General features: G+C 44.5%; 1 protein-coding gene across 1 annotated transcript in view; it reads left to right on the top strand.

Annotated features, from left to right (window-relative positions):
• LOC147668214 (voltage-dependent calcium channel subunit alpha-2/delta-4-like) overlaps window positions 1–14,210 on the top strand; it is a 987,093-nt gene that overhangs the window by 85,478 nt on the left and 887,405 nt on the right. The window contains exon 2 of the mRNA XM_086948696.1: window positions 11,065–11,146. Coding sequence (XP_086804822.1) covers window positions 11,065–11,146 — 82 coding nt within the window. The remainder of the gene's footprint in view (window positions 1–11,064; window positions 11,147–14,210) is intronic.

Here is a 14,210-nt window from a genome sequence, read left to right as displayed (position 1 = left end):
TTGTCACCTCGATACAAAAAGATTCCGGAGTCGCTCATCGATAGTTCCTCCCGCACTTCATAGAATTTCCTGAGCACCTCTTTCAACCGCCTCTTCTCGGGCCAACCGCTGATTAGGCATTCTTTGACTTCTTTTATATCCTCGTCTTCCTCATACGCCTGTTCCCATTCTTGTTTGCTGATCACTCTTTCTGAGTCTTCCATTTTTGCTACCATCTCTTCATTCTCCAACGATGAAGTTGGTGCTTCTTCCATGGCTGAGGCTCGACTGAGGTAGTCAGCCACTTTGTTGCGCGTCCCCGGTATGTATTCTACATCGTACATGTACTCCAACAGCTTCAGCGTCATCTTGGCTATGCGTGGGGTGGCGGTCGCATGTCCACTCGAGGTGAGTACCTTGACCAGCGGTTTGTGGTCTGTCTGTAGACGAAATCTCGTACCCCACAGGAACTGTCTGAACTTCCCCATGGCCCATACCGCCGCCAGCATTTCCTTCTCAACCACACTGAACTTTTGTTCTGTGGGAGATAACACTCTGGATGCGAAGCTGAGAGTCTCCACAGTCCCATTTTCCCTTTCTTGCGTGAGGACTGCTCCCAGCCCCTTCTCGCTGGTATCCGTGGTCAGTATGGTCTGTCCCTGAGGATCATATCCATGCAACGGCACCGCTTGGCTTATGTCTCTCTTCAACTCTTCGAATTCTCTTTGTGCTTCTTCATCCCAATGGAACGCCGTCTTGTCCCTTATGAACTGTCTCAATTGATGTGTCTTTGTGGCAAAGTGCTGAACGAACTTGCTATAATATTCGGCCATCCCCAGGAAGGATCTCACCTCCTCTTTGCTGACGGGAGCTTTGGCATCGCAGATGGCCTTCACGTTCTCTCTCCTAGGGGTGATCCCTTGCCCTCCTATCTCATGTCCGAGGTAGGTGACGGATGACATGCCCAGCCGACATTTATCCCATTCAGCAGTCAGGCCCTTCTCTTGTAGCACGCTCAGCACTTTTTTCAGTTTCTTGTCGTAGTCCTCTCGGTCCATCCCCATCACTAAGATGTCGTCTCAAATATTGGATGCCTTCCACATCCTTGAACAGGCAGTGCATTCGCTTTTGGAACACCGCTGCGGCCGATGCCAGCCCAAAAGGCATTCTGCGGAACTGATAGCATATGAAGGGTGTTATAAAGGACGTGAATTTCCAGCTTGATGGGTGCAGATCTATTTGATGATAGGCGGACGCAAGGTCAATGGTGGAGAACCACTTTACTCCTCTCGTTCTGGCTAGCATTTCTTCTATTCGGGGCAATGGGAATTTCTCCACTATCAGGCACTTGTTAAGCTCTCGAAGGTCGACACACAGACGCACCTTGCCGTTGGGTTTTCTTGCCACTACTAAGGGCGCCAGCCACTCTGCGCTGTCAATGGGTTCAATTATTTCTTGCTCTTCCAATCTGTGTAATTCCTGCTGCCCGGCGTCCTTCACCGCTATGGGTATATTCCGGACCTTGTGGGACACTGGATGGGAGTTTTCTTTGAGCAGGATTTTGTGCGTGAATTTCTCCAGTTTGCCAACTTTTCCACCGAACACTTTCGGGAAGCCTTGTTTTACTTTGTCCGGGTCTGGCCAGCACTTGCAGTCGGTCACCAGCACTTGCACGTCACCTCCTGGGTCCAGTTTTATCCCTAGGTCTCCTTGGTCCATCCACCCCAACACCGAGAGGCCTTCCTCTGCCACGTACAGTTTGCACTGGGCTGTTCTTCCCCTGAATTCAAACTTCAGGGTCCTGTAGCCTACCATGGGCATCGGATTGCTCGTGTACGACACCGGCCGTATGTCAGGTGGTTCCAATTTGGGTCCTAGGCTGGGCTGGAACTCCTCTTCCCACATTGATCTTTGGATTATGGTGTACGGGGATCCTGAGTCTATCGCAATCCTGATCTTCACTCCCCCTATCAGCATGTCAGCTCGTGGTTTACTAGAGCGCTTGGTTTCTATTCCCAACACTTGTTCCTCAATGCACAACACTAGGTCCTCTTCATCCAGTTCCTCTTCTTCTCCTCCTGGTTGGTCTTGCGCTATGTACTTCACTACCGACCTCTTTCCTTTCCTGCGACATACTTTCTCATAGTGTCCTATTAGGCCACAGAACATGCATTTCGCCCGGAATGCCGGGCAGCGTTTGTCTTGAGCCGCGTGGGTTGCACTTCCGCACCTGTAGCACATGGTTTTGCTATCCACGGACTGTTTCCCCACTTGTACTGGCTTTCCTACCCATCTGTTAATTCTTTTGTTGTCTCGGGGCGTTGTTCTATGTCTTCCTGAGGGCTCTGCATCATCCACCCTGTTCACCATGGCTCTCTGGGTGTTCTCCCTTTTTGCTGCGTCGGCACATAGTTTCGAGAGCTCCGCCTTCTTTACCATTGCTATGACTTCTTTCAGTGTCGCTTCTCCGTGTGCCCACAGCTTATCCTGTACTGTCTTGTTGGTGGTGTGCATAACAATTTGATCCTTTATGAAGTCGTCTTGAAGTGCCCCATACTTTCATGTAATGGCCAATCTTCTCAATGCTGCGACATAGTCGTCTATGGATTCTCCCGCTTCTTGCTTTCTCTGCTGGAAGTTGAAACGATCAATGAAGACACATACCGCTGGACGGTAGTGATTGTCCAGATCCTCTAAGGCGTGCTTGAAAACGTCATCGTCCGCCGCCGGTCTGGTCGTGGGCACTAGATTTGTGAACACTCTTATCCCCTCCGGGCCTAAGTTATGTAAGAGTATCCTTATCCTCCTCGCGCTGGGAAAGGCTTTCCCAGCCTCATCCTCCAAGGCTTCGAGATCATTTTTGAAGTATTCCCTCATGTCTTCCCACTTCATCTGGGGTTCACCTGGTTTGGATAGGAACGGAATCGGCGCGGTGAGCGAGGATGCTTGGGCGCTCATTCTGGCCTGTTCTTCCGGTTCTTGGCTTCTGGGGCTGCCTGGCGCGCTTGCGTTCCCGCCTTGTGCCGTGTTGGGTCGGGGTTCTCCTTCTCCCCCTTCTCCACCCTCTGCGGGGTGTAACTACCCTGCAGAGGCTCGTTCCGCTAGGACCTCTGCGGGGTAGTTACACCCTCCTACTGTGCTCCGCCTCTTTAGTCGCCTCGGTTTCTGGCTCTGGTGCACGTGGTGGGAGCTTCCCGCTTCTTGCGCCTCTGCCACACTCCTCTTGTGATCTCACTGCCACCGTACTTCTGCTCCCCCTTCCAGCTAAGGTGGTCCTACAGATTCCCGACACTCGGAGCCGGCTGGCCCGAATGACCATGGTAAATTTTAAACTTTTCCCCCTTTGTACTATATAGCTGTTCTGAATACCTTCTAAATTCATTTTTTATATAGAATTTACTCAGTCCCTTTTTTATTTTTTAGAATTGTCTTGCCCCACTACATCATTTCCTGTCCTGATGAAGACCCCGTTTAAGGGCTCAATTTAACCTCCCATGTAGGGGTCGAAACGTCGACGGCTCTACTAGTTTCGTCATCCGGCACTATCCATGACTGCAAAATATTAATGATTGTGACCGCTGAATGACTTTTGTATTATTACTCTGAATTGTAATGTTGGCTTAAATAAGTTGCAGCCTTTCTCAAGTAATAGTGAATGTTATATCTTGAGTATGACATTAAGGTTTCTCTTTTGAACCACCCTACCCTTTTCATTTCACACCTTACACTTCCCTCCCTTTCCTGTGCATGGGGCTTTAATATGATTGTGTTTAATGCTTGAATTAATTGATCAGCACATTGTGATTAAAAAACAGTTTTGCTTTATCAAATGTGATGAATTCTTTAGTTGAAAATGTCTGGAATATTTATATGCGTACGTTTATGATACGCCTTTTTTCTCTGGGACCCTTATACATGTACTACCTAGCACCCAGGTCCCAGCGACTTTTTGGGTACAACCCCTCTTTGGTAACGCAACTTGTGCAGTGCGGCATACCTAGGTTCTTGCTGCTCCTCAGTGTGTTTAGTTCTCACTCTCTTTTCTTTTTCCTTCTTTGTGGGGAATCCCACTCCTCGTCGCCACTGTAATGTTGTAAATACACTACTGTGAATGAGGAGCCAACTCTGTGGTTCGCAGGTAATTGATTTATTCAAATTAGAACCTTCACAAGAAGAGCGCCGAGCGTCTTACTATCCTCGCGCTCCGGTCACTCACACAATGCCCGATCGCGTATGGCGCATGCGCACTGCCTTTGCTCTCACGTCCTTGCGTGTCGCGTCATACGCAACCGCAAGGACTAGAGCTCAACACTATACTGTTGTATATAATTTTTTTTTAAACAGGCTCAACTGGACTGTTAGAGCAGTCACCCCCCATGGCCCTGGATGCGGAACTGCAGTGAGTGTTTGGTCTAATGCTGCTTGTCTCTTCCTGAGGCCTCGAGCCGCTTTCACAATCGCTGGCTTCTGGGCTGTGAGAGGTAGATAGAGCACAGCGTGCAGCTCACTGGGGAGGAGCAGACTTGTGAGTGCAGCTGGTAGCTGGGCGGAAGACTTCGAGCTGAAACTGACAAAGCAATCGACGAAGTGTATGCCTGGTAGTGTGCGGATCGAGGGGGAGCAGAGTGTTTCACCTGGAGGTGGGGGCTGTGAGGAGAACATCAGAATCCAGGTACAAGGCTGTGAGCGGATGCGGTTGAGGTTGAGGTCGACGGAAAGCGAGCCTCAATTACCAAGGATACAGCTACAGCCACAGCCACAGCCACAGCCACAGCCATACCAAGAGGTCAGAGAGAGTGGTGTGGGACTTCAGGGTCAGGAGGAGTGTGGAAGTGAGCACAGACCTCCCCCAAACTCCTTTCGCAATTGAGCCAGGGACCACAGCTAGTACAGAGGCGGGATTTAGCTTTGTTCTCTTCCAAAGGGCAAGAATAAAGGAAAGGGAGGTAAGGAAGTAGGTAGTAGGGAGCTGTTGGAAGGTGCAGAGACTCTAGTAATTTCCCCAAAAAGAAGGCGCCAAAGTCAGGAGGAAAGCCTAGACGTTGTGGCCCCAAGGGGGTGCGTGTGCCTGTCAAACCTGTACCCTCTTTGAGATCCTACATTAAAATTATGGAGCATGTTAATAGCTCCCAGGTAAGGGGGAATAACCCACAATATAAGTTACATAATCAGCCACAAACTGCTCTACTTCCCCATGAGAATCGATTTGCTCCCTGGGCAGAGCTAATACTGGGCGCAGAGCCTCAAGCTGAAAATGTAAGTTTTGAGACAACCCCCAATTCTAGTCTGGATTCTAGACCAGTTTGTGCTGTTGGGTCATCTGCGCAGGCGAAGAACCCCAAGCAAAGTGAGAACATTATACGTGGAAATGGGGGTAACAGATTTAATGGAGGCAATGAAGGGGAATACTTGATCGAGAAGATGCTTTTAGCCTTACATCAAGATATTATCACAAAATTTGAGATATCGGAAATGAATCAAAAGAGGATTCACGATAAATGCGAGGTACTGGAGGAGAAGCTCGATGATCTCACGCAGCGTATTGGTATACTAGAAGGGGAGGTTAAAGCCTTATCAGCAGTGGTGACGGGTAACTCAAAAGATATTTAGTCCTTAACCCCTTCGCTGCTCATGACGAGCTCAGCTCGTCATGAGGCACAGTGGAGCTGTGCTTATGACGAGCTGAGCTTGTCATGAATAATGGGTTTCAGGGAGGATCAGCACAGGAGGGGAAAACCATTAGCAGCCAAGGTGTTAAGAAAACAGGATCAAGCATGACTTGGAAAGGTTCGAAACTCAATCCCGACATAACAACCTGAGATTCCTCAAAATTCCTGAGGGGGCTGAGAAAGGAGATGTTAAGGCCATTATTTGTGGTCTCCTGAGTGTGGGGGGAAGTTTTAAAGGACAGGCCAGATATTGGTTGGGGGAAGGAGATACAGAGTGCTCATAGGGACCCCTTCAGGTTAAACCCGGATCGGAAGACCCCCAGAAAAATGTTGATTAATTTCCTAACTTTTGCTGTAAAAGAGTTAGTACTGGAGCAGGCCCTGAAGGGGGTTCTTAAATCATGATAGGTTCCCATATTAAATCAGGTCGGACCTTGGTAAGAGAACTGCCCAGAGGCTGTGGGAGCTGGGTACGAGAATGAACGGGTTGCGGAGTAAGGGCGCTCAGGTCCAGCTAAAATTTCCAGCTATGTTAAAAATGATGTGGAGAAACAAAATGTATAATGTAAGTAACCCAAAAGAAGTGGATACCTCCTTATCCCAGATGACATGATAAGATAGATGTTTGAGTTTATGATATTAGGGTTTGAGCCCCATAAGGAATTTGTATTACGGTATTGATGAATGTTATAGATAGGCTGTTTTCTTTCTTTCTATTTCTACTGTTTTGTTGAGTCTCTCCTCTCTGGGAGAGATGGGTGCAATCGCAAAGGGTGAAGTGTATTGCCCCAATTTTGGAGAGGGGGTTTCCCCGGGGGTGGGGGAATTGGGGCACTGGGTGTGAGGAGCAGTGGGAGAAAAACAAAAAAAGAGTCCTCATTTCCTTATGTAATGAAGAGGTAGCAATAAGAGTAGGTCTGATTATGGGCCGGAACCAAGATCTTAGGCTAAGAATTGATAACTTGGGTTTAGACAATGGATAAGCATTTAATGTTTTTACTTGGAACATGAACGGGCTGAGTTCTAGGAGGAAAGTGTCCAGGATTATTGAAACGCTTAAAGATAGCACTGCCCAAATCATTTTATTACAGGAAACACATCTTGAGGGTCTTCATTTGGGCATCAAAGGGTTCTAGGATTTCCTGCAAGAAGTTGAAGAGAAGATTAAAAGTGCGCGGATTGGAACTTCCAGATATGTTTGCAGTAGTAATGCTTTTCTTTTTAAAAATGTGCGTATGTTGGCAAATGAGATTGACAAGTCTTCTATAGGCTTACTTTTTGAGGCTATGCTAGAGGATATTCTGCTTGGTCAACAACATTTTTTTTTTAAATTTGGAGAATCTAAGTTTTTTAAGAAAGTAATATTAAAGGTATTGAAGGCTGCACTCAGTATGTGGATATATGTGCGGAAAATTTTGAAAGTTCCCTGTTTTTCAAGCTATGCCCCAATATGGGATTCTCCTGGAACCCCTGAATGTCTGAGGGATCAACTTAGCCAGTCACATCCAACGTACAATTCCACATGTATGCAGACGATACCCAACTCTACCTCAAGATCAATACCCTGGAAGACATTACTTTGCTCAACAATACTCTTAAGACCACCCAAACCTGGCTGGCAGTGAATCACCTCAAACTGAATGCCTCAAAAACTGAATTCGTCCTCATTGCACCTCCCACCATAGTCCCCACTATGCACAATCTGATAAAACACCTTACGGCACTAGATGTTCAACCAACCATTGGGGACTCGGCGAAATCACTGGGGATAACCTTGGACTGTAACCTTAATATGCAGAAGCATATTATTAATGCAACAAAGGGAGCAAACTTTCAGATCAACACACTAAGGAAGCTTAACCCCTTCTTACCTTCAAATGAATTCAAATTAGCAGTGCAGGCTTTAGGATTACCGCGGCTGGACTATGGCAGTGTCTCGTTATGCGGGCTCCCCAAAACAGCTCCTCTTAGAGCTTCCACCAATGCTGCAGCGAGACTCATCACTGGATCGAAAAAAAGGGCCCACATATCCCCAGATCTAAAATCGCTAAACTGGTTGCCATTCGAAGCCAGAATACACCTGAAAATAGCTTGCATGACGCTCAAGGTCCTACATCATAGTGCACCCAGCTACCTCACAAAAAAAATCACAATATCTGGAGGATCAAGATCAACAAGAAGTGCGGAAAACTTCCTTCTGAAACTACAAAAATTCAAAAAGAAAAAACTTATAACCGTTCCTTCTCAGGAATGGCACCCAGGATATGGAATGCCCTGCCACCAGAAAGTAGACGAAACCCTTCCTCCTTATCCTTCAAAATGGAAGTAAAAGGCATCCTCATGACGAAATTTACATAAACATTGCCTGACTTTGACAGCTTTACTCCACTCATTTTGACTTGTTCAGCATTAATGCTCTACCATTATCGTTCAATACCGACCGGTTTCGGTCATGCACCTTATTTGACTCTCCCTTCTACCTATGTTTATCCTTGTTGCCAATCTATATGGTCCTGCTTACCCATAATGTTTGATTTACCCTGTGTCTTATGTATTTAGCATTTTTGACTTTACTCTTACGTTCCTGCTGCTTTTTTATTGTTCTTGATATTCCTATACATATGTATTGCAATGTGCTCTGTTATAGTCACAATGTTCGATCTGTGCCCTGTTCCTTTATTTAGCTTTTTGACTTGATTCTTACATTCCTGCTTATTTTTACTGAGCTGTTATACCGATACTCATTTACTGTAAAGCGCTCTGATACCCGGAAGGGTCTTGTTCGCGCTATATAAAACTCTCAAAATAAATAATTAAATAAATAAAGCAGGGATCGAACATGATAAGTTGGGATATCATTAATAATTTGTGGAAGGGGCAGTTACCTAGATTCAAATATTATCTATTAAGCTCTTGGTGGTCTACACAGGACTGGGTGGAGGATGAAGAATCAAAATTTTGTCAGGTGACGAGAATGGATCATTGGAAAAGAGAGATGTCATTTTGTTATTGGGCCTTTTTGGAAACAGATAATGATTTGGAAACTGAAATTAAAATATTTGGGGTCATGAGTTCGGAGAAGAAGATCTGATGAAAATGTGGCAGGACTCTTACAGCATACTACGAACAGTAGTTAAACCGGCATCACTTAAAATAAATCACCTATTCACCACCTATAGAGTCTATTGGTCACCAGCAAAGTTGAGTAAGATTACAAGTAACTCATACATCTGCCCTAGATGTGTGCTGATAGCAGCAGACGATATTCATCTATTCATGACTTGTTAAAAATATTTTCCACCTATACTGTCCTATGGATCTTTCATACAGCTAACCTGCAATGTTATCTCAATGATCGCAATGTGATTTCCTGTTTGTTTTTTTGGTTCTTTAAAAAAAAAAAAAAAAATGAAAACCTCATTTCTTTTGAAATGTGATTTTGACTAATGACCTTCAATTAGTTTCGTGATGAGCCTTTTCACTACTGTAGCTTTTTTTTATGTATGGACTTCATTTCCGCATGGCTGTCACCGCTATTTCTTCTATTTTAGCGGCCGGCCCCTCGGGGTTGTAGGCGACTTGCTGTGTAATTGTAATGAAGGTACAATAAAGGTTTTAAAAAAAAAAATAAAAAAAATTCCTATTGGAACTCATTTTGTGACTTCATTAGTGAAACAATCGGGACACACATTAATGTTTGTACTCGCCTCATTTTTTTGGGTTAAGTTTGGAGGAAGATGCACTGCCTTCAGTGTGTAACAAAAACGTTATGTGATTCTCTTGGCCCAGCGGGAGATATGCAGGCTATGGAAATCAGGAAGCCCACCACTATTTATAGAGTGACTTAGAAATATAATATATACTAGTGAGTCTGACATGGGAAACATCCTTTACAACAGAACCGTTACAACGCGGTACCGTTACAACTCAGGATTTACACCGAAAGTCGTTACAACGACTTTCGCTGGAGGACGCTCTAGGATAGGGGATAGTTTAATTTACTATCCAACACCTTCCCTACTATCTACGGGGACTGGAGTTGGAATAGTAAATTAAACTATTCACTATCCAGCGCCCCCCAACGCAAGTCGTTGTAATGACTTGCGTTGTTAAACCTGCGTCGTAAAGGTACGCGTTGTAACGGTACGCGATGTACTGTCATACATCCGTCTGACATGGCATGTGACCCTTTGAGCAAGAGGAATGTTTGGGCTCTGTTGGTGAGGTGGAGAGAGAAGGAAACGTGAGTCCTATGATTAAAGCCATCCTGCTGTGGACTACTATTATCTCCTATGGGCGGTATCGGCTGGGGCAGGAGAGGGAAGTAGATACAGTGGTATGCTTGTGGGTCACTACTGGAGATCACCTCATTGGTCACTGGTCAAGTCCCCCTTTCTGTAAGACCTAGAGGGATCAGAGCACACCCAAACAAGAATGTTGGCAAAATGAGGACAACGTTTCATTTTTTTTTTTTAAACACTTTTGTTCAAATCAGCAGGCAGCAGCTGGTATTACAACTCAGGTCTTGAGGTTCTAAGGTTGAACAGCCTAGACTTCAAACCCCATCCCCTCCTAGTTCCATGAGAGGAGCCTGTATCAAGCATATTACTTGGCAATGAAGGAGACTCCTATGAAGTTATGGAGACTTACATCGCCTGATTGTACTACACTACATGATCTTTGTTTTTAAGGGTATATTCCTGACTATTCTGCAGATTCACCGTTTGGCGTTAGCAGTGGTGGGAGCTCATCCCAGTGAAATGTGGCTTGCACCCTGAATCTGAAGAGGTTGCATTCTTACTGTAGAAGTCGTCTAAATAGCATGCAGTTTTTTTAACCTTAAATAATAAATTGGTGCACTTCATAGAAGAAAACATGCATTATATGGGAAGCAATAAATCCATCAGAAATTGCATTTTAATTCATCTAAAAAATTCAAAATACTTGTTTTTTCTATAGCTCTGCATTCCACATTTGCAAAAATTCTAGGATCTGTAAATGACGAGGTTTACTATTACTCAATTTAATGGTACTCAGTTTACCTCACATCTGAGTCATGATAAGAGTCATTTCCACTAAAGAATTCTCTGCTGGACAAAATTGCCACCACAGTGTACATGCAAGACAAGTTAGAGTGGGAAGCTGGAGTTAGTGTTAGCATTCTGACCACAGGTGCTTTTCCCATACACTAGAGTACAGAAAGGTGCCTTAGGTATTTTCACTGCCTGGTAAACCTGTTAAATGTGTCAGGGTGTATGATGATGATCACCATGATGCCTGTGCAAATTCTTAAGAGGGCCCACAATTGAGTGTGGATGTGCAATAGCCTTGTGTGTCCTTATAATGCTTTTCACTTCTTAAGTTGTGTTTCTTCTAAGGAAGCAGCTATATTAAGATGTCTTGCTCTATTATACAGGGTGAAGCTTTGGGCAGATGCCTTTGGAGGTGAAGTCTACTCAATTGTAACAAAATATTCAGGATCACTCTTGCTGCAAAAGGTAGGACACTCTATTTTTCTACATTAAGGTTTCCTATTTATTTTGTGTTTTACTTTCTTGCTGATTAAGTTAATCGATGCATAAAAGCATATAAAATAAACTAGGAAGTACTTCATTTGTCATGCTGTTATTACTTTTTCAAGGGTAGGAACACAAAGTGAAGAAGATAACCACAGAAGTGAATAAGGCAAAAGCAACCACATACCAAATTTTGTATCCATAATTAACAAATATCACTGTTTTATTTTACATTTGAATCCCTTATTTATAGGCCGCCTGGCTCCGCAGGGGCCTTTCTGAAATCCTTAAACCACATTCTGGCACCCTGGACTCTTAAGTATACTCACTTCCTAGTTCTTGGTGACCTGACCCTCCATATGAACAAGCCTCTAGAGTCCGACGTGATTTCTCTTAGGGACACTCAGTCTGCTCTTAGCCTAACTCACATGTGTTCAAACCGACTCATAGTGCAGGACATATTTTAGACCAAATCTACTCCAATGTCACACTTTAAGTAGATGACCCACTACCACTAACTGGTCAGACCACTTTTTAGTGAGTTTTAATTGGCCCTTATCTCCAAAAAGAAGACAGACTCATCCCTTAGACACTGGAATAGTGCCAGAACTTTCCATAGAATTTCTCCAACCAATTTGGCTAAACCCTTGAATCTTCTATTGTCTCACTCTCAGGAAATTCAGAGGTGGACACCTCCCAGTTAGATGGTTGGATCTCTCACTGTGGCCTTACACTCTCATTAATTGAAGCAATCGGCTTGCTGGCTTACTGAGATCCTAAAGACAAGTAAAAAAGCATGTAAGCGACTGGAAAGGAGATGGCGAGGGAACAACAGCTTGGAGAACAAACTCAATTATCAAATGGCTTTGGAGGCTCAAGACACAAAATTCAGTGTAGTGAAAATAGCCTTTTTTAAGAAAAAAATTGAGGAATCAGAGAATAAATCCAAGGAGATTTTAGAAATTATTAAATCTTATCTGAACCCCGAGCCTACCACCAGACATCTTCAACCATCGGTGGAATGGACCAACCAGCTGGCAGCGTTCTTTCATGATAAAATAACAACTATACAAAGCTCTCTGGCAACTATATCCCAAGGCGATAAGCATGCCATGGTGTCGCCAGGCCACAGAATGTTCAACAGTGTAGCCCCCATGCTTCTTCACCTACCACCTATGTAGCCAGAGGAGTCCCTATCTACCATCAAACGTTTGAAGTCGGGCTCCCCTGTCAATCCGTGTCCAACTCAGCTTTTGGCCAAGGTGGCTCCTGCCATTACACAATAGTGGTCAGTAAAGTTCTAAATGCCTCTCTAACCTCTAGAATAATGCCCTCTTCACGGAAGCATAACAAAATCCTTCCGCTTCTCAAGAAGCCAGCAGCTGATCATAAAGTTCTAGCCAACTACCGACCTATATCTCTATTGCCAGCTTTTTCTTAAGTGCTGGAAAAACATGTTAATTCCATCATCTCAGGATGTCTTGAAAATAATAATTTGCTGCACTCCAGTCTATCTGCTTGTAGAGCTAGTTGCAGCACAGAAACAGCCTTGTTAGAGGTCACTGAGCACATTAAATATAAGTTTGATCGTGGGAAGGGCTGTCATGTTTATGCTGGATCTCTCTGTGGCCTTCGATCCCGTTCCTCACGGCATACAATTGAAGAGACTGAAGAAGTAGGACGTCTGGATTCCTCCATTCAGAATCTGAAGGTAGGCGTGCCACAGGCCTCACCTTTGAGCTCTACACTCATTAATGTGTACCTGATTCCGCTCGCTGATTTGGCCGTATTATGCAGAACCAATGTAATATCCTATTCGGACAACACTCAGCTTCTCTTTCCGTGTGTGTAAGGCGCAGATTTTGAAGATGAGAACATCAGAGCATGCCTGTGCAAGGTGTTTAATTGGTTGTCTATAAAGCAACTTAAATGCAATCCTGACAAATCGGAGTTTGTTTTCTTCAGATCTCCGCCTTCTGAGGTCTGGAGGTCATGGTGGCCCCAGGATACGCCTCCGCCAGCCACTCTCCAAAATTTGATCAAAAACCTTGTTATTCAAATTGATAATGCTTTATCTATGAAACCCCAAATTCAAGCTCTGGTAGGCACCTGTTTCGGTGCTGCTACAAGCCTTGAGAAAATTCCAACCCCTTCTGTCAATTGATGCTAGGAAAACAGTGATCCAGGCCCTATTTACCTCATAGACTTGACTATGGAAATGTCCTATACTTGGGTCTGCCTGACTGTCTCCTGAACGGCTTGCAAGTGGTTTAAAATGTGGCAGCCAAACTAATCCTTAAGCTGGCTCCTCGAACTCTCATATCCTCAAATCTCAGGGCCCTGCATTGGCTACCGGTGAAAAGAGGATTCTATTCAAGGCCCTGGTTTTGGTACATAAAGCCCAACAGGGTAATGGTGCTATCTACATCAGGAGGAGGATATCGCAATATACACCTTCTAGTACTCTGTGGTCATCCTCCAGCCATCTAGCTACGATTCCCAAGGTCCTCGCCGTTAACTCCAGAGGCAGATGTTTCGCTTACCTGGGTGCCCAAGCCTGTAATCAACTCCCACTAGCTCTTCGAGCCACAGTGGAATTGGCCTCTATTAGGAAGCAACTGAAAACCTGGCTATTCTGCACTAAAGTGTTCCTAGCTATTAAGTGTGGAGTTGCCCTGCTAGCGCCGGGAAACTCTTAGGACACTCTGCAAATGCTGTTTCAATCATCCATTCATTCATTCAAATAAAAGGCTGCTAAATCTAAATATTAACAGTTTTAATATCATGGCTTACCCATATTTCCAGATCATAAAAACGTCAGACTTTTTTTATTTGGAATGACGTCAGTGATGTACCACAGCTAAAATAAAGTTTCAGTTCCAACTTACCATCTGGAGATAATCAGACATTCCATATTGGTCGAATTATTTTTGTGGTTATTTCCCATACTAAAACAATCAAACAAAAATAAGGGAAACCTGTGATCTAATGTTTATTATTTGGTTCCCTGTACCATGTAACACTGTATGGTATTCTTTGAAGAATG

This window comes from Lissotriton vulgaris, unplaced genomic scaffold (assembly GCF_964263255.1).
Source record: "Lissotriton vulgaris unplaced genomic scaffold, aLisVul1.2 SCAFFOLD_214, whole genome shotgun sequence".
Taxonomy (NCBI): Eukaryota; Metazoa; Chordata; class Amphibia; order Caudata; family Salamandridae; genus Lissotriton; species Lissotriton vulgaris.
The sequence above is the reverse complement of the archived record's forward strand: the minus strand, read 5'-3'. Positions and strand labels throughout refer to the sequence as shown.